The 21,451-nt window shown below is 38.0% G+C and overlaps 1 protein-coding gene across 1 annotated transcript; it reads left to right on the top strand.

Annotated features, from left to right (window-relative positions):
* The first annotated feature begins 761 nt into the window (after positions 1-761).
* On the top strand, positions 762-17,686 carry LOC137295026 (uncharacterized). The gene is made up of 9 exons (XM_067826284.1): positions 762-931; positions 4,485-4,578; positions 5,048-5,116; positions 5,502-5,558; positions 5,977-6,045; positions 6,229-6,303; positions 6,655-6,968; positions 11,482-11,589; positions 12,014-17,686. The coding sequence occupies exons 2-9, from the start codon at positions 4,566-4,568 to the stop codon at positions 12,521-12,523; spliced, it is 1,215 nt and encodes a 404-aa protein (XP_067682385.1). The 5' UTR covers positions 762-931; positions 4,485-4,565; the 3' UTR covers positions 12,524-17,686.
* Positions 17,687-21,451: the final 3,765 nt, after the last annotated feature.

Below are 21,451 nucleotides of genomic sequence, written 5' to 3'. Positions count from 1 at the left end.
CACTTGATTACCTTCCGTGAGAATTTGATGTACAGCATCACAGAGCATACAAATGAATATAGGATAAATAGAAAAGTAGGGAGAAGAAAATACTTGATTTCCTTCCGTGAGAATTTGATGTACAGCATCACAGAGCATACAAATGAATATAGGATAAATAGAAAAGTAGGGAGAAGAAAACACTTGATTACCTTCCGTGAGAATTTGATGTACAGCATCACAGAGCATACAAATGAATATAGGATAAATAGAAAAGTAGGGAGAAGAAAACACTTGATTACCTTCCGTGAGAATTTGATGTACAGCTTCACAGAGCCCACAATTGAATATAGGATAAATGGAAGAACGTTTCTCACAGGTAAATGCATTAATTAAAACTGAATTATTGAACTGAAACACATATGATTAACGTAACAATTTACATATATAACACGTGCTTTATTTGAGATTGCACTTTCTCAGTAAAGTAAAGATTCAAGTACTTTTGTTGGGTGAAGTTCCATCTGGGATTCGAACCTATACCTTCAGATTTAAGCACCTAATCGCCTGTCAGAAGCAAAGATAGTTTCCTTACTCGCTCAGACATCACGGTTTCCGCATTTACATATAACCGTAAACATGAGATTTGTATGTAAACTATCATTTCTTTTTAAAACAAAAAACAAAAAACGATGCTGTTGTCATTCAAAGACGGCAGCTGTTTCTGAATATTTGTGTGTGGTCGGCACGTGTGTAGGTTTAGAGTTACTTCCCTTTATACAATAGCTTGGACGTTCCAAATCGAGATGATTATCTCTTTACGTTATTTAATCCCTTTCGCAGCATGAAATGCACTGTCGTGAGAAACTGTAGATCCTGTCGTCACTAATATTGATATTGTTGTTCTCTGCATTTATGCATGTAAATAAGGTCAATTTCCATACATAACAAGGTAAGTCTTCGAGTGTATTCCACAGTCCAAACTCTACCGATGGCACCAGTATCAGTGACACATGCGTGCATGTCTGTGTCTGTCTGTCTAAGCTGAACAAAGGATTTAGGACATTTATCGCTTCTATAAGCAAACATGATCTTTTGACACGGCATGTTTTTATATTCCTATCTCCTGTCCAGACACTACAAAATACAATACTGTTCAACAAAAGAGCTAGACCCAGTAAGGATGCTGATATTCCAGCAAATTATTAGCCAATCCTGGCACCTCTTATTTATTTATGAGCATTTATATATAAACCGTATGTGCAAATAGAATTTTTGTGAAATTTGTATGTGCATGGTGCCCATTCACAATTTTGTTAAACCAAACCTGGCAATTTGGCCATAATCTCAGACTTACAAATCCAAGCTGGGCAAGCACAACTATGATATATGTGACTGTATAATGTTGGAAATAAATAAGTTCCTTAAAGGGGCACTTATGCAGAGCAATTTCCATGGACTGTTTTAAACCTTTGTTATTGTTTTTCTCCCATGAGTATCAGGATGATTCCCAGAATTCGTGACTGGTTCGTGACCTCTGATGTGCAGTGCGTATGCGCAATTGAGAGTTTAATTATAGACAGATCAACTAAGGTGAAGTCATTTTTACTTCATTACAAATGTATTAAAAAAACAAATGAAACACTTTGAAGGATCTGCCAGTGGTAGAAATGGTAAAAAACTATTAGGACGGATAAATAACAAAGCCATTGTACGTCTCTATATTTTGTCTCATAACCCTAATAACTTTATTGTCATATTTGTATGATTTTGAAAATTAATAAAAGAACACACAGTCTGCTTATGCTTATAATAAATTTCTAACATGACTGTAACATTTAAACATTGTATAGACTGCCAATGTGGATCCTATTTCACACACATACACAATCTAGTGTGTGTTTTCTGTCATATAGATTCTGCTGAATGCTACAACTAATATATTAAAACAAAATGCAAATAATGAATTTAAAACCGACTACTACCTTGTTCAGGAATGTATCAATCAATATCCACATAAAAGAACGATATTCCATTCATCTGAAATTGGTAAACAATCCTGCTCTGTGTTGTGTTTCTTACAACAGTCTAATTTGCAAAAAAGTAACACATCGTTTCACATCTTTCAAATTGGTGAAAACCTGATAAACCACTCATTGATCACCCAAGATAGCACACCAGGCAACTAATTGTATGACGTCCGCCATTCTAAGTAATTTAGTTAACCAATAATGAGCAATCAGTCAATCAACGTAATGGTGGTTATTTCTTTGAAGGGAGGATGTTGTTGTTACACTCGCACTTTATGACAGGGTATGGTCAGTATAGATTAGTTCATCTACACAAATTTCCTTTTGACAAATCGGCTGTAGAAGATAAAAGTAATTAATCAATCAGTGTGTTATCGGTTAATCCTTTGATTGGTTTTTGTTTTGTAACTCAGCTGATAAACCCTCTTGCATCACTTACATGCACATATTACATAACATGCATCTCTGTTTTAAGGATACCAACAGAACTTTGTTACATAAGAAATACATACAGGCATTTGCTGTGTACTTGGATAAATAGGTGTAATCAGGGGTTTTTTTACGTAAGAAAATTTTCAGATTTCTCTACCAATGGCAAAGTCATTGTTTTTTGTTTACGAATTCAAATAAATCAACTGTGTGTTTTTATTATCATAGATAGTAAACCAGGGTAGCTACCATAGCTACCAAAATTTACATATGATATTTGTTGTTACAGCTACGCTAACATCTATCTATCTATCTATCTATCACACTCAGAACTATCTATACTATCTAATATAAAGCTTTGCAATCTTTCGGACCAAAACAAATGGCTTGCTACATGCCTGTAGAGATAATATTTTCACATAACATGATTAAATATCGAGGTAAAAAACACAGAAATAGGATCAAATTGGATCAGTCACTATACCATCCAAGCATCTGAAAAATACTACACTGCTGGGATATTTTGTTACAATCAAACAAGGAATACCATGGATATTTTTAAATAATGGCATATGATGGGCATCCGGCTTCCTGACTGTTTAGGTGAAGAAATTCTGTTATTGTGGACCGGAGTCCAGTCACAGTCAAGGGAGCGGGCGCTGACCAATTTGCAGATTCGTTTCATAATTAGACTGTGGGCGAGAAACATTATTCGCTCTGCATCAGTGCCCCTTTAGATATAAGCAGAGTGGATTTCCACCTGCGCTTACTGCAGGGATGCCGATGTGTGTATTGCAATACTGATAACTTGTAGAGCAGTGTCAGAAAGAGTTCCTGGGTGAAAAGCCCAGTATTTCCACCATATATGGAGGCAATGTGTATGTATATGCTGACATTGTCAGGAAGCATTTGTAATATGTGATGTTAATATGCTGAAAGGATGTAACCCCAAAAGTCCAAATAAGACAGCAAAGTAACATTTGTTAAAACTGTTATTTGAATGGTCACTAACAACCCTGATAATCGAATGCTGTTCTTTGTTTTTCTTTGTTTCTTTTCTTCATATCCAATGAATATTTTCTGTGTTAGACAACATTTTTGCTGGAAGAAGCTCTGAAAGCTGTGAGGCTTTTTGCGCGGAAAAGCTGTCACTACCAGCAACTTCAAAAATATATGGAAATGGAATTTTGTTTAGTAGTAGACACTGGTTTACCGTTCAGTAATACCAAACACCCCACTATATTGGTTTTCCCAATACAGTGTCAATCCATATTTATGAATATTGATGCTAAATGAATACTGTATAATGAATTGTGCAGAAATGTTTACAATTAATAAGATTACTACAATAATGATTACACTATTCTTACAATTGCAGAAAAAGTGCAATAGCAATAAAATGAATCTCAGCCCATGTTACCCATGATGATCAGAGTTTGAACAGGTCTTCAGCAACCTATGCCTCTTGTAGGAGATGAGTAATACTCAGGATCACTGACTTGGTTGACACAAGAACAAATCAATGACAGTGGAAATAGTAAATGATGATGGTTAATAGAAGATTTATTTTTTTCATCAAGTCATCTTATTCACCAAAAATGATTTGGTGCCGAAGACTATAACGCAAAAACAGAATTACTTTTTCTGAGAATCTTTCATAAATTTAGATTGGAATGGGTCTGCAGCACACTATAGCCTGTCATAAGATCTAACTAAACTAAATAAGATTGGGTTTTCAGACACTCAGTTCTTCATACGCGGACATCATTGCTCGTGTCATCAATCACTGGGTTCTCAGTAAGGTTGAAATACCATCAACCACTGGTTTATTAGTAAGGCTGCTATTTACAGGTTGCCATAGTAAAGTGTTAAAGCATATAATTGTATGTAAACAAGTCCAGCCATATCAGATGTCATAGGCATCCCTGGCAAAGGGGTCCAAGTCACTGTTACTGTCATGAGGTAGTGTTATTCCTTTGGTGTCCTGTTTAGGATAGTTACCAAGATTGCTAGCTGACCTTTTCACTTTTCTGATATTTCTTTTAGATGAAGATTTGCTTGAGATATGTTGCATGATGGATAATGGTCACATGAAAGGAGCAAGGTGGGACAGTTGCTCTACTTACAATGAGGTGTCGAGGTAAGCACCATCATCTTGCCTAATAGAGGCATTATTACAGATATACACTATTACAGAAATCTCAGCCAATTTTCCGGAGTAACTGTAACTATTGACATATCAATGTTAGCATTGTTACTTTATTATCAACTGACTTAGAAGCCATCACTTCGTGCTTAATGATAGTTGAGTGAGTGAGTTTAGTTTTACACCACAACCAGCAATATTCCAACTACATCTCCGTAAATAATCAAGTTTGGGCCAGACAATCTAGTAATCAGTAGTCTGACCATTGATCTACACAAATGAATGGAATACGATGACTTTGCCAACCAAGTCACCACCCAATCCCATCATTCACCTCTTCCGACAAGCATGGTGTAAATGAAAATACAGAGAAATTATTTTTATATTATTTTGGATCTGTTGGTTTTTGTGATTTGTTTATATCAGTATTACTGTTTTGCCAAGGGAATTATTTTCTTTTCAGTTCCTAGAAAATGGCGATGGATTTTCACAGCATTGCTGATCATTGTTCTGCTGTATGTTGTAAACCATGGTGAGGAAATTTAATTCTGGTGGAAACACTACACGTGATAGTAATCTATTTTTGAGAGTGAAACGACAGTGGCCTTGAGTGTATTGTTTGTGATATCAGACAGTTATATTCTTTGGGCATCCACTGGACCACACAGTGTAAATAATTGTCATTGATATTAAATTTGTCTTCATATGCCCATTCAGAATTTAGTATCTGCCACCCAGCAAAGCCTGCATTGCCTGAAAGAAATGTTCATTTTTTCCAATCCTGACTGAATCAATTTGCTTATCTCCACTACTTTTCAGGAGAATGAAGAGATAATCAGTTTGTATAAGTCAAGATATGTGTAAAACAATATTTTTACTCTTATAAATTGCATACTTTGTTCCTCACCTCTCTCTAGGTCAGCAAAGTGAGAATATTGTATACAAAGAGTATGTGGCAAACCTGCGTCCTGCATGTAAGTATGACCGTAAATATTTACAAGGGTTTATCAAGTTTGCAAGTGATGAGAAGTAGAACAAGATTTGTTTGAGTGAATCAGCAATTAACAGGAAAAACATAACTGTCAGTAGTTAGTACAAACAACATTATTAAACAGGATATTGTATGTGGCATTGTTAATTTTCAATAGGTATTTGGAGTCTTACATATCATTTACTGATGAATCAACATAAAAATACTTGAAACTTTCCCAGCTGTTAAACAGTTATTGATTCAAAATTCCACGTTTGTCTGTGTTCTATTCAGTATGTTTCTCTGTCTGTAGAATGATAAGTGATAATTTAATATATTGTTTAACTATTAAGTGTAAGAATTCCCCTCTTAGTTACCAAGGTTGTGCATTAGTTATAATAGCTGATGATGATGTTTTTCAGCTGTTCTGTCCTTGAGATACCCGATAGTAGACAAATGGGACCTAGAACATATACTAGGCACATTCTCAGGTGAGTAGGTGACATTCTGTTTGGAACAATGGCTGTAGTGGTCCAAAGACTCTTTCTAAAGATATGATATTAATTTCACATGGAACCAAATGACTGAATGTATTATGGACCATAATATTTTCAGAATACCCATCTATAAGCATGGCTTTAGTATGAATTTCAGGTAAAGCAAATTTTTTTCAGAACATCGAAGCATCAAGGGCAAATTTGCCTTCCCTTCCTTCAACCCGCAAGTCTGTTCCAGATACACAACCCGAGGTACTCTCATTCTGATGTAAAATAAAATTTGAAGTTTTTCTTATGTTATTTGTCTTTTGCCATTTCTAAAGCAAAAATAAACCAAATTAGTGAAATGAATACAAAATATGCTTTGATAATCATTCAGTATAGCAACTCAAAGAGTTACCCCCCCTTACCTAACTTATTTCCTTTTACTTTCAGAAACTTGTGAAAGTGTCAAAGATTTCCTTCATTTTAGCATGTAACAACTAAAGTGGAATAAGACTTGAAAAGATATCAGATAATTCTCAAAAATTTTAGTTTAGTTTCACTTCTGTTCATTTGAACATGCAGATACCTAAACCAAATCCTTAAAATGACATGTTTCAGGACAGGAGCCATGTGTGGACAATCTGTGTCACCACACCTTCTCCAGCCTCCCTGATGCCAACCTTCAGAAGGCAGAGTCCTACCCCACAGAGGGTGTGGAGAAACTGCAGGAGGACATGGTCAAGTATATTCAGGCCACACCCTTACAGAAGGTCAGCCGGGAAACTGTCGTTATAGTAACAGGATCATCATCAGAGTTTTTCCATGCATCACAGGGTCTCTTCCACATGCTGCACACCACACTGCTGGGGAAATTCTCCAATATTCATTTGGTCTTCTATGACCTTGGTCTTCAGCCATGTCAGAGAAAACTGGTAAGCTATCTTGTCAGTCTTCCTAATTTGGATCTTGGTTGGTTGGTTGGTTTGTTCACTAAGCAATATGTCAGCTGTATTGTGGCAGCCTATAAGTAGTTGAGTCTGGATCAGACAATCCACTGATCAACATCATGGGCATCGATGTATGCCATTTGGATACAATATCATGTTTCAACCAAGGTAGGCAAGCCTGACCACCCCACCCTGTCAGTCACCTCTTATGACATCCATGGTTACTAAAGACCAATTCACAGGTAGATCTAGTAGAAACTATAATGTACAATGAATTATGCAATCACAGTCAGTTTCAACAATCATCGGTCAAATGATCAAGGAGATCCAGTTTCGGAGAAGTCCTCCATACAAGCATGTTTATGTCCATTAATAATCCCACAACAGTTGTAACCATATTTTGATATAGAATATTTACAAAACCGACACTTTGTTTTGTCTTGTGAGGCCACCCTTACACTAGTCGTCAACTTCATACCTCACTTTTCATGCTGTCACTCTTCGAGACTGATATGCGTGGTCCATTCAGAAGTTTACTTCACCCTTCCCTACATTATGAGTGAGAAAGAGTCACAATCTGTATCTATGGTTCCTTTTCTACCGAACGGATGCTAGATGGAATTTATAAGTTGCTTTTCTCATTCATGAATTTTTGTAAATTGACCCTACAGACTTCATGCCCTCCCCTGCCATGTGGCGTTTTCTCTTTGCTATATGTGTATTTATGTATGTGGCTGTACGACAGTTTCCATCACATGGTCCTGTTTGTTACAGTTTCATCCGTTCATTTCCTGCAGGGCAAATCTGCCACCTCAAGACTAGGACTGCCACCTCTGACTTTGTCAGGAGATCAGTATCTGTCCGGGGGTAGTGGCAGTTCGGGCTCATCAACTAGGGGCTCCCAATTTGTTGTTTCAAGTGTTTTTGGTCACTGTTACATTTGGTAGACAGGTTGGGGACATACACGCTGTGTCTTCAGACCCAGAGCTTACTGTTTTTCAGAAGGATTGAGTCAGCATTTGGCTGTCTGATTCGTATCAACCTAAGACCGATCATGTGCTTCATGTGACAGCACCTGTTGATCTTCCTGCTTTGACGGTTCCTACGTCCAGTAACACACACCGTAGTGTGCATATGTTTGATGTGCAGAAAACTCATAAAGCATATATTAAGAGAACTGTGGGAATCTGTAAAGATATGGCAGGAGCATCTGCTGTTATGGCGAGGGCAAGATTCAATTCACAAAGCCTCTCACGATGGATAGTGTAGATGATTTGTATGGCTTACATTCACAAGGGCTTATCTGATCAAGAGAGATTAATAGGTCACCCCTTCCAAACAGTAGCCATGTTTAAGGCATATGCTGCTGCTCTGCCCATTGAGGAGATCTGCTCTGCGGCTGTTAAGAGCCGGTTGAGCACATTCATTCATCATTATCAGCTGGACAAACATTCATGAGCATGCTTGGTTTGGCCAGTCAGTTCTCTGCAGTGGACAGAGTAGCACCTCTCAAGCTTTATAGATGACTACCTCTGCTTGTACTTGGTGTTGGGTTGTATCCTTCCCCATTTTATTGGTGGCGGTATCTGATGGTAGCTTGTAGTCCCACTATGGTGATCGGTGCCTGGCTTTAACTTTCCATTTTTCCCCAACAGCAGTAGTGTGTGGTGGACAAGTTTCTATTTTAGAGAGTCCCTTATGTTTCCACTCTCCCGAGCGTTGGGTTGAAGGGGATGGGACTTATAGATGGGTGTGTTACCAATCAGTTAATCAACACAAAGGTTTGACAGTATGGGTCCTCGCCTAAGTCACCCCCCCTGCCTTGATTGGCATCAGTGATCAGGTGACTCAGTAAGTGTCATTTTTTCTATTTCTGTGAGGTTGTAGATTGTCACCTTGAATGTATCCCATGTCAGACAGAATACCACTCTTTGATTTAGAATCATTGGGAGGCTGTCTAATGCTTATATGAACTCCAAGGAGGACTTCTTCTGAATTGTAGAGGTTGTGAATTCTTTGAAGAAAGGCCTGTTTGGGGTATGACCACCTGCCTCCCCTCATTCTGTCTGTTTCATTCAGCATGAAAAGTGAGATACAAGGTTAATGGCTAGACAAAGTTTTTGTTTTGTAAATATTCTATTGCAAACTCTGGTTACAACTGTCATGGGAGTTTAATGGACATCAAAATGCTTATATGTATTCCCCAAGGAGGACTCTCTCCAAGGAATTCTACAGATTTGTATCAGTTTACTGAATGTCAAGCAGGGATCCAGGCAGTCACTTATTGGAGAGGAAAGCTCTAATCCACACAGCTGATGATTCTGTCATACACCTTGCCAGTCATGGGGCACAGCAGCAAGAGTTAGTGAGTTTAGTTTTACACCGCACTCAGCAGTATTCCAGCTATATGGCGGCAGTCTGTAAATAATCGAGTCTTGACCAGACAATCTAGTGATCAACAACATGAGCATCGATCTGCGCAATTGGGAACCAATGACATGTCCCAACCAAGTCAGCAAGCCTGACCACCTGATCCCGTTAGTCGCCTCTTACGACAAGCATAACAAAAGCAAGATAACTCCAGAAGATGAACATTGCTGCTATGGACAATCTTCCTTTTGTATGTGCACGTGGACTTTCTGATGATCAAAGTTCACATTAGGCTCACCCAAAGGATGAGGAATGTGATCACCATTGAGCTCTCACACTCAGACTTCTGTCACATTTGGGAAGTCATTCTTTCAGATATGTGATCAGTTGGGGACTCAGTAGATAGACCTCTTTGCGACAAGGCACAATACAAAAAAAAAGCAGGTTCATGTCTCTGATCCATTGTCATATCTCACAAAAATGGCATCCATGGCATCAAGATATACTTAATGCCTGAGGCTGAGACTCTAACATGATCCTGCAAGCTAATTGAGCAACTGAAGAAATTCAGATCTGAGTGTAGTAATTCTACTGCTGACCTCTCAAAGAAGATAACTCATGAAGATCAGCAACCCACGCTTGCCACAAAAGGCAATTCTTTTTCAGAAGAAGTCCTCCTTCAGTCTTCAGAAGACTCCCCACCTCAAAACTGAAACTGAGGAGGAACCCTTCTTTTCACCAATTTTAGCTTTTTTTGAGGGTGGCTCCTGGGCCCCAATATCTCCCCCCGCCTGAATAAGGGACCAATAAAACATCAAATCTGCATGCCCAGTTTTCATGGCAGAAACAGTAAAACACACGGGCGATACTTAACTGTTAACACCAAGAGCTATACGAGCACTGTACGAATAGCATACTGTGCTTAAGTAGAGAAGCCATAAAGGATACTATGGCATGAAAAACACTTCACTTTTTTATACTCAGTTGCTTAAAACATAAATAAGCAATCATATCAATACTTCTTATTTTACCCTAGCGAATGTATCCACGCCCAGTACTTTAGTCATGACCAGGCTGGAAACATTAACCACGAGGAACATGTCGACTGCCATCTTACCAACCACATGGCTGGAAGCCGCGGACACCACATAAAGTTACAACATTTTATGAATGAAAAAGTGTGACTTATGAGTTCGTAATAGCGTCCGTGCTTTAAAAAGGAATGATACATACAGAGTTTGAAGCCTTCTCACTCATAATCTCTTATCATGAGCCTTCACAGTACTTGTGAGAGTGTCTTGGAGTAAATGTCTGTCTTGTCTGATGACAGTATGAAAAGTGAGGTACGAGGTAGATGGCAAGAGTTACCTGCTCTTGGCTGTTAGGGGCCCTCTAGGGGTGGTCTCACAAGACAAAGACAAGTTTTTGTTTTGTAAAATATTTATTCAATGTTGTTACAACTGTCGTTGGCATTTTAAAATGGACATTTTAATGCTTTATATGTACCCCAAGGAGGACATTCTTCAAAGAATTCATAACCTCTACAGGTTTGTATAAATGTCTTTGTTGTAAGAGACAATGGGATTGGTTGGTCGGACTCGATGATTTGGTTGGTTGACATGTCACTGATTCCCAGTTGCGCAGATTGATGTTCATGCTGTTGATCACTGGATTGTCTGGTTTGATTATTTACAGACTGCCGCCATATAGCTGGAGTATTGCTGAGTGCAGCATGTAACTAAAGTCACTCACTCATTCACTCAAAGAAGATGACATAAAACCATCTGCAAAACCACAGTCTCCTCCTGGGTTTTGTTAGTGGTCCTAGGGCAGTGGAGTAGCATAGTGGTTCAAGCATTTGCTCATCACACTTAAAGGCATGGGTTCAGTTCCCATCAGGTACACCTTGAGGAAGAGGAAGAAGGTCCACTATTTCCCCGAAGAACCATCATGGTTCTGCTGATTGTGGTAGCTGTTGATGTCTATGTTCATGCACATCATACCAAACTTGAGTTGACATTCAAGTATGATGATGATGATGATGATGATGATGGATGATGATGATGGATGATGATGATGGATGATGGATGATGATGATGTCCTGAAAAAATTGATGTCATATCTGCAGGTTGAGAAGTACTGTCATTGTGAAGTGAAGGATTTTCCATTCCATTTGTTCCCAGCACATGTTTGGACAAACATGAAATCCTACGCATGGAAACCTCTTCTCATACAGGTAAACCATTCCCTTGAAAATCTCTGTCCCAAGTATCAAGTACACATAGCTTTGCAGTTATATACAACTGTACAATGTTAAATGGTCAAAGTGAAGCAAGCTTAATAATGAAAGGATGTTGTAGTGGATCTGTCAGCTAATTTTCCTCTTTACTTCGCTGTATTTATGAGTTCAAGATGTCCTCACACAAGCCAAGTATAGTGGACTCAAACAAAACAATAGTCATACACTAGTGTGTGCCATCTTGTATAGCATTTGATCATTTATACTGACCCAAAACATCATGTACGTCATTTAATCTTTAGAAGACAGAAATTCCTGTGGACTGGATTAGACCAGTTTAGATATTTTCAAATGAAAAACTCAAAATAATGTTCTTTGTAAACATTGAACTTGGATAAATGCTGAGTATATCTGTCCCCAGCTTGAGCTTCTGCAGCATCGTTATGTGACATGGATGGACTCGTCAATACGCCTGCTGCAGCAGGACTTTCACCGCACTTTCCAGCTCGGCATTAACAACGGCATCATGGTGGCGTATGGGGAGTACTCTGTGGCCCAGCAGACTGATGAAAGCATGTTCCGCTGGTTCAAAGAGGAGCCCTGCCTGTTCTCCAGCTACTACGAGGTACAGCCAGGCTACATCATCACCTACAGGAACAGCTTCACCATGGATAAGGTGATCCGGCCATGGGTGGCCTGTGCCCTCAACAAAACATGCATCCTTCCTGACTCAGCAGTGTATGACTGTGACAACTCAGTGTGGAGATACGGGAAATGTCATCGACATGATCAGTCAGCCATCAGCATCATTCTTACACGGCTCTTCCAGAAGTCAAGGGAGTTACTTCATCTCACTAGGTTCACCTTGAGGAAGAGGGAGAACATCCACTATTTCCCCGAAGAACCATCATGGTTCTGCTGGTTGTGGTAGCGAGGGATGTCTATGTTTATACACATTATACCATCTTGCTCAGTATGTTGTTTGACATTTCTAGATACATGGTCAAAGTATTATGCAGATAAAAAAAATATTTTGGAATGTTTTTGTTAATATGCTCAAGAGGTTGTTACAAAGGATTGTCTCAGCGAGTTATAGTGTGGAGTATTTTTATCATAATAAGAGTACAACATCATATTTGTTGGTTGAGATCACAGCACTATTTCCTTTATTTGTTTGGTGTCGGTGTTGGCCTAACTGTAGAATAACGCAGTGATTCCTTTTATTACCTATTCCTTCATTGTTCTTCTCTACATTTCAAGCTAACTATCCTTATATACCAGGGAGAAAAGATACTAGCCAACAAGCAGACATATGCTTCAACAACATTGATATTTTATCAATTCACATATCACTTTTTATTGCCATATATTTATATTATTATCAATATTTTGTGATCCATGTTGATGAATAGTTGACCTTTCAGGAGCTTCTTACCTAATCTGTGTGTACGTATGCTGATGATAGCAGTGTTGTGTTAAGTCAGAATGCTGAGTATTTGAGAATTGTTCTGAGAAAGTGATATATTAAGGAATTTACGATGATTACAATGTTTAAGATTCTAAACTATGAATACCAGACTGTGCACATATATCCCATTCCTTGTACTTGTTGTATGTTGAATCTTGTACCATGAATATAACAATGCTCAAGATTGTAACTTCAGGGTAGTCTGTACAGAGCAGTTTTAAAACTTGACAATCATAAGTCTGTGTTAAAACATGGGAATAATGATACAATGACAGTAGGAACTGTTATTCCAAAATAATTTGTAATATTATTTAGTCCAGCACTTGTTAAGCCAGAAACATACATAAAAACTTAATCACTAAAGTTCGATGATAAAAGATACGAGATATGAGCTTTTAGAAATTCAAGTATCTCTGAAACAAGTGTTGATCTGAAACCTATTCAAGCATAGTTTACTAAGATCTCTGAACCAAGTACTGATCTGAAAGATACTCAAGCTTAGTGTGCTAAGATCTCTGAACCAAGTACTGAGATGTAACATATTCAAGCTTAGTTTACTAAGATCTCTGAACCAAGTACTGATCTGAAAGATACTCAAGCTTAGTGTGCTAAGATCTCTGAACCAAGTACTGAGATGTAACATACTCAAGCTTAGTTTACTAAGATCTCTGAACCAAGTACTGATCTGAAAGATACTCAGCTGTAGTGTCAAGGTATGAAACTCCCAAAGCATTCAGCCACACCACAGGGCTGTGTAGATGTAAAACTTGCCAAACCTATCCAAAACTTACCTGTCGGCAAATAATATAGGTTGCACAAGTGATGTAGTTTATCATCATTTATCATGTTTTTATAAGTGTATTAAATATCACTTATTCTGAAATATTATGAATATCTTCATATATATGACTAAATTTTAACCTGACTGTCAGGCAGATGAAATTGTGTTTATATTGAACATAACTCATCATTGGCGGTTTAGCAGACAGCTATTTCGAACACAGATAGTGAATGTATCTCTGATGCAAATGATGATTGGAAACATACTCAAGCATAGTTTACTAAGATCAATGAAACAAGTGATGATCTGACACATACTCAAGCATAGTGTACATATATCTCTGAATCGAGTGATGATCTGAAACATGCTCAAGCATACCGTACAAATATATCTGCAAGTGATCATCTGAAACATACTCGAGCTTATTGTACATATATCTCTGATACAAGTGATGATCTGACACATATCAATGTATATATCACATGTGATGCCAGCTTGGTGCTGCTAGTAGCAGACCAAAACTTGCTGGGAACCCCTTCTCTTACTCAAGTTCTATTTTTACAGATTAACACAGAGAATTCTGAAGTGTTCTATATTTGTAGGAATCTTCCCAGACAAGTTGTCCCCCCAAATGCTGAAGCCAATGTGTTACAGAGTTTGTCTTGTAGCCACGTGCCAACCAGGTTGTTCCATGTTAAAATCAGATGTAAAATATGTGATTATTTATATGGCCATACTCAAACACCTCATTTAATTTACACAACGAATGTTTTGTGGTCTTATTTTTTCACATTGTAAAATATATGTTTGTAATGTTGCATGAGGTTTTGTTCAGGTTCAACATCTTATTTTTAGCTTCCCAGTCTCATTGAGGTGCCATGTTATGACTGAGTTTTGATATGTTACTTCACACAGACTACTTGAACTCCACTGAATACAACCCATCACTGAAGGTAACCTGCACAGCCATGTTTAACATGAACCTGCGCAGATTGAAAATGCCAAAATCGCACCCTACTATCCTTTCACTGTCTTGCATATTTCTGATCACTATAGTGGGGATGTGTTGCCCAGCCATCAAAGATAAGACATACATCAAGATTTTCCATCCCACACAAGTTTACCCATGACCATAGGTTTTGCTATGAAATTAAACTGACCTTACACTTTTCTCCTTAATAAGATTCATGTACTTTTATAATGTATTCTCAGTGTCCTCTTGTCCGATTCAGTGCAAGTTTATTGAACTTTAGTAGCAGTCCATACTGTCCATATGTCCATACAGAAAAGGTTGATCTCCTAGCATTGAATGTGTCTAGTCAGCATGCTTGTTTTATCAAATACTTTTTAGCATATTTGTGTCATTATTTCTGTGATATTTTCCAATATTTCTTTGCTGTCACTGTTGAATTATGTGAGTATTGATTATAGTTGCTCATCCTGCCATAATAACCAAGGTGCTTCTCCCTCTCATGCTCTTCATCAAATTATGTTATAGCATGACTCTCAGAGACTTGTCAGACTGTAACATAAATAGGAATTATACAACTCAAAACAACTTGATGACTACTAATTCTTTGGTCTTGCTACATTTCATCTGTCATACCATGATGGAAGGGATCCTAATTGTCTTTTGATGTAGTATGTAATATGTTACAGGCCTGAGGTAAAGCTTTTTTCAAGTTTAAACATTTATACAGCCATGACGTGTACTGTAGCTGACATAACATCACTGTAAAGATGAAGGATCTAGTTACTGACTATAAGCAGAAACTGATGTAAACAAGCTGTCAATTAGCAAATAGTTTGGTTGTATGTGAAGAGAAACTTGGCTACCATCAGACAGGAGAGTAGAAATAGATTTTGCAGCAATGCCTACATGCTTTTCATTGTTGCATCAGCGTGAAAATATTCTCATCAACTTAAAGGTAGCCAGTGAAACCTTTTACTTTGACTATATGTAAAATGTTATTTTGAAAGTTTAAAACGTCATTAATTCAAGGAACCTATAACTCTTCAGAAATGTCCTACTCTTCAAATCTGCCAGCAAGATAAGAGGAGAAAAGACATCTTGGGTGAAAGGTTCATTGTCTTTGACTCCAGCATTGATGCAGTCAGTAAACTGGCGTCATGAATAAAGTTATGTTGCCATGGTTCTTGGTAATTGATCTAACGCTTGAATCTCTTATTATTATCTGAGTGACTGTAGCTCAGAACTATTGGCTTATTGTTGTTCAGTTAAAATGTTTGAACATTTGTGTGTTCAGGAGCTTGTGTTTATTTCTTGATGTCATGCCATTTCATTTGAATTTTTGTGTTTCAGCTTAGCTTATTTGTGTTATCTTTAAAGTATTATTGTGCGAAAATAATTATTTATTTGAATTTTTAGTTTCTAAAAATGACCTCAAGTACAAGCTGTGAAAAACCAAAAATTACATTTCCACTTATCATACAATATCATACAGTCACAAAGATTATTTGTGGTACATTTGTCATTGCTACTGAAATCGTGATGAAGTTTTAATACTGTAGTGTTACATGTGTAAGCATCAGAGCCAATCTGGTCTAATTGTCAAAAGTTGGGGTAAGGCTTTACAAAATGACATGAAGTTGTAGAACATTTCTGTTTTTTTATGAACTTGTTTATTTACATGTTTATGTCTTAGGAGGCAAACGTGGTGTAGAAATATTACATGTATTTGAGTATAAATTCACATTAAGTAGGGAGGATGGTATAATATGACACAATCCTGAGGCCAATTCCTCTAGCCCGCTCCTATTAAAAGACCAGTAACTTACCTGTCTCTTAACAGTAGAAAGTTTTGTTCATCTATTCATCTTGTGAACTAAGAAGTGACAGTAACAATTTGTTTCACAGAACAGTTAGTTTCAGATATTGTCTAAAGCACTTGTACTAGATCATGATCTACAAATATGACTACTTTGATGTGAAGCAAACAGTAACTAGGAACAACAAAATAGACTGACATCAGTGATTTGTACTGTTTAGTCAAGGCAGGATGAATGTCAATACGTTTTGACCTCAAGGCAACTAATAGGAATGTGAAGTTTGTTCGTGCTCAAACTTAGGGCTTTACCCAGGACACATTGAGGTATTAACTTTCATCAGTCACCCCTAATTATGATATGTGCTGATTGGGCCCCCAAACAAGCTTTTTATGATCAGTTGATCTTTTAGAAATTATTTCTGAAATAATGTTCTATGTTGGATTTCATTATCTAACTGATATGAACTCTGTTTGGAGATTCTTCACATTCAGGAACAGCTAGTTTTGTCTCCTTATAGTCCATGACCAGTGTAAACATTTGTAATTAGTTTTGGGGGTTATTTTATATATATTTATGGATGTTGATCTGAACGAGCACAGGCGTGTGTCACCAACTAAAATTCCTCTCAATGTCATGTCGTCCAAACCTGTATTGGTAGATCTGTTAAGATGATGAGTATGTCTTTCAGTCAAGCTTGATTCCATTTTCAGGGTATATGAGCGTGACTTGGTGAGGACATATTTTCCATGTTTTCATGTCCTTTGTCTGGCATGACTGTTAATGTTGAGGATGCAAGGTTTGGTCCTGGCACTCTTCAACTTAGGGGAGTGGTATTTGTTCCAACCAAACAAGATATTATCAAAAGTGTGTTGAACACTTACATCATTTCACTGTTGTGTACTTTTTAGAAATTTTCTAACACTGTTCTCTTTTTAACACTTTACAACATTCTGAAGATTTTTAGGAAGGTTTGCTGTTTAAGGTAAAACTATTTTCATGAATGTGTACATTGACATTTGTCCAACTTTTGGTTTTACAAATAAAAGTTTCAAGTCGACTTTTTGTTGATTTGTCTTAACATCTGTGTGACCTGACAAATGCATGATTATATCATATAATGAGTACAGGGTAGGTTTCTCTGCGGGGTAGAGCCAACTGTTTTTACAAAAAGGCATCCATTAGGGTCATAATTAGGAGATAAACATCATGTGTTGACCAATTTACAGGTGTTATTGAGTATTTGAAGCACGGGAATACATTTGGAACAGATGGCGTGAGTTTCAAATGAAATATTCCTGTGCTTCAAATACTCAGTAACACTCAGAAATTGGCCAACATATGATGTTTATCGACATTGTAAACACAAAAGTAAACCAAAGGGTTTTAATCTCTGCACTGCTTTACATCGAGTACGGGTATAGCAGTGAAGTGTCATCAGCTGGCCGTTTCAACTGGTTCCCATGGTAGCATCTGGAGTAACTTATTTGTATTTGTAATTTGTGACGTCATCCTGACTTTACATCACAATATTATTGAATGACATTGCCACTGTTGATGACACAACAAAACAATTGTTTACGAGGTTTCTACGTGTCAATACGCAGTGAATAGTCTTGCAGGAATCTAATACCATTTGATCATGTTTTTCAACCAATCAGACTACAGAACACAGTGACTTTTGGTTTGCAAGGGATAATAAGGCAAATATGAAAGGTCAAGTACATGTACTTGCCATGGCTAGCTAAATTCAGTGTTTATTCCCAATACAGGATAATCACCCTTTCAAAGACACCTGCGTGATAACCTTTATGTATCCATTGCACACTTGTAACAAACATTTGTACTTATTCACAGGATTACTAATGTGTTTACATACATTACTCAATGTTTCCCAAGGTGCATTTTTACTATCATCCTGGCATATAATGCAGTGGGATACAGTCAATGCCTCGTCTGCATGTCTCTCCATCTATCCATCTGTAATTGTGTTGTTTCTGAAGCATAGCTAAGACATTCAATATTTGTCATTTCATCTTTCTTTACTTCCATGTGACCAATTTGGATGGGTGAGTTTTGTTTCCAGAGCATAACTCAAGACATGCTAAATATCTGTCAAAAAAACTGATTCATCTTACCAGCCATATGTTTCAGATACTGATTCATCTTACCAGCCATATGTTTCAGATACTGATTCATCTTACCAGCCATATGTTTCAGATACTGATTCATCTGACCAGCCATATGTTTCAGATACTGATTCATCTTACCAGCCATATGTTTCAGATACTGATTCATCTGACCAGACATATGTTTTAGATACTGATCCATCTGACCAGCCATATGTTTCAGATACTGATCCATCTGACCAGCCATATGTTTCAGATACTGATTCATCTGGCCAGCCATATGTTTCAGATACTGATCCATCTGACCAGCCATATGTGTCAGATACTGATTCATCTGACCAGCCATATGTTTCAGATACTGATTCATCTGACCAGCCATATGTCTCAGATACTGATCCATCCGACCAGCCATATGTTTCAGATACTAATCCATCTGGCCAGCCAAATGTTTCAGATACTGATTCATCTGGCCAGCCAAATGTTTCAGATACTGATTCATCTGGCCAGCTGTATGTTTCAGATACTGATTCATCTGACCAGCCATATGTTTCAGATACTGATTCATCTGACCAGCCATATGTTTCAGATACTGATCCATCTGACCAGCCATATGTGTCAGATACTGATTCATCTGGCCAGCCATATGTTTCAGATACTAATCCATCTGACCAGCCATATGTGTCAGATACTGATTCATCTGACCAGCCATATGTTTCAGATACTGATTCATCTGACCAGCCATATGTTTCAGATACTGATCCATCTGACCAGCCATATGTGTCAGATACTGATTCATCTGACCAGCCATATGTTTCAGATACTAATCCATCTGGCCAGCCAAATGTTTCGGATACTGATTCATCTGGTCGGCTGTATGTTTCAGATACTAATCCATCTGGCCAGCCAAATGTTTCAGATATTGATTCATCTGGCCAGCCATATGTTTCAGATACTGATTCATCTGACCAACCATATGTTTCAGCCACTGATCCATCTGGCCAGCCATATGTTTCAGATACTGATTCATCTGACCAGCCATATGTCTCAGATACTGATTCATCTGACCAGCCATATGTTTCAGATACTAATCCATCTGGCCAGCCAAATGTTTCGGATACTGATTCATCTGGTTGGCTGTATGTTTCAGTTATTGATTCATCTGGCCAGCCATATGTTTCAGCCACTGATTCATCTGACCAGCCATATGTTTCAGATACTGATTCATCTGGTCAGCCATATATTTCAGCCACTGATTCATCTGGCCAGCCATATGTTTCAGATACTGATTCATCTGACCAGCCATATGTCTCAGATACTGATTCATCTGACCAGCCATATGTTTCAGATACTAATCCATCTGGCCAGCCAAATGTTTCAGATACTGATTCATCTGACCAGCCATATGTTTCAGATACTAATCCATCTGGCCAGCCAAATGTTTCAGATACTGATTCATCTGGTCAGCTGTATGTTTCAGATACTAATCCATCTGGCCAGCCAAATGTTTCAGATACTGATTCATCTGACCAGCCATACGTTTCAGATACTAATCCATCTGGCCAGCCATATGTTTCAGATACTGATTCATCTGGCCAGCTGTATGTTTCAGATACTGATTCATCTGACCAGCCATATGTGTCAGATACTGATTCATCTGACCAGCCATATGTTTCAGATACTGATCCATCTGACCAGCCATATGTGTCAGATACTGATTCATCTGACCAGCCATATGTTTCAGATACTAATCCATCTGACCAGCCATATGTGTCAGATACTGATTCATCTGACCAGCCATATGTTTCAGATACTGACTCATCTGACCAGCCATATGTTTCAGATACTGATCCATCTGACCAGCCATATGTGTCAGATACTGATTCATCTGACCAGCCATATGTTTCAGATACTAATCCATCTGGCCAGCCAAATGTTTCGGATACTGATTCATCTGGTCGGCTGTATGTTTCAGATACTAATCCATCTGGCCAGCCAAATGTTTCAGATATTGATTCATCGGGCCAGCCATATGTTTCAGATACTGATTCATCTGACCAACCATATGTTTCAGCCACTGATCCATCTGGCCAGCCATATGTTTCAGATACTGATTCATCTGACCAGCCATATGTCTCAGATACTGATTCATCTGACCAGCCATATGTTTCAGATACTAATCCATCTGGCCAGCCAAATATTTCGGATACTGATTCATCTGGTTGGCTGTATGTTTCAGTTATTGATTCATCTGGCCAGCCATATGTTTCAGCCACTGATTCATCTGACCAGCCATATGTTTCAGATACTGATTCATCTGGTCAGCCATATATTTCAGCCACTGATCCATCTGGCCAGCCATATGTTTCAGATACTGATTCATCTGACCAGCCATATGTCTCAGATACTGATTCATCTGACCAGCCATATGTTTCAGATACTAATCCATCTGGCCAGCCAAATGTTTCAGATACTGATTCATCTGACCAGCCATATGTTTCAGATACTAATCCATCTGGCCAGCCAAATGTTTCAGATACTGATTCATCTGGTCAGCTGTATGTTTCAGATACTAATCCATCTGGCCAGCCAAATGTTTCAGATACTGATTCATCTGACCAACCATATGTTTCAGATACTGATTCATCTGGCCAGCCATATGTTTCAGCCACTGATTCATCTGACCAGCCATATGTT

The sequence above is a fragment of the Haliotis asinina genome, chromosome 8 (assembly GCF_037392515.1).
Source record: "Haliotis asinina isolate JCU_RB_2024 chromosome 8, JCU_Hal_asi_v2, whole genome shotgun sequence".
NCBI classification, from domain to species: Eukaryota; Metazoa; Mollusca; class Gastropoda; order Lepetellida; family Haliotidae; genus Haliotis; species Haliotis asinina.
This window is presented reverse-complemented; position numbering and strand designations above follow the sequence as displayed.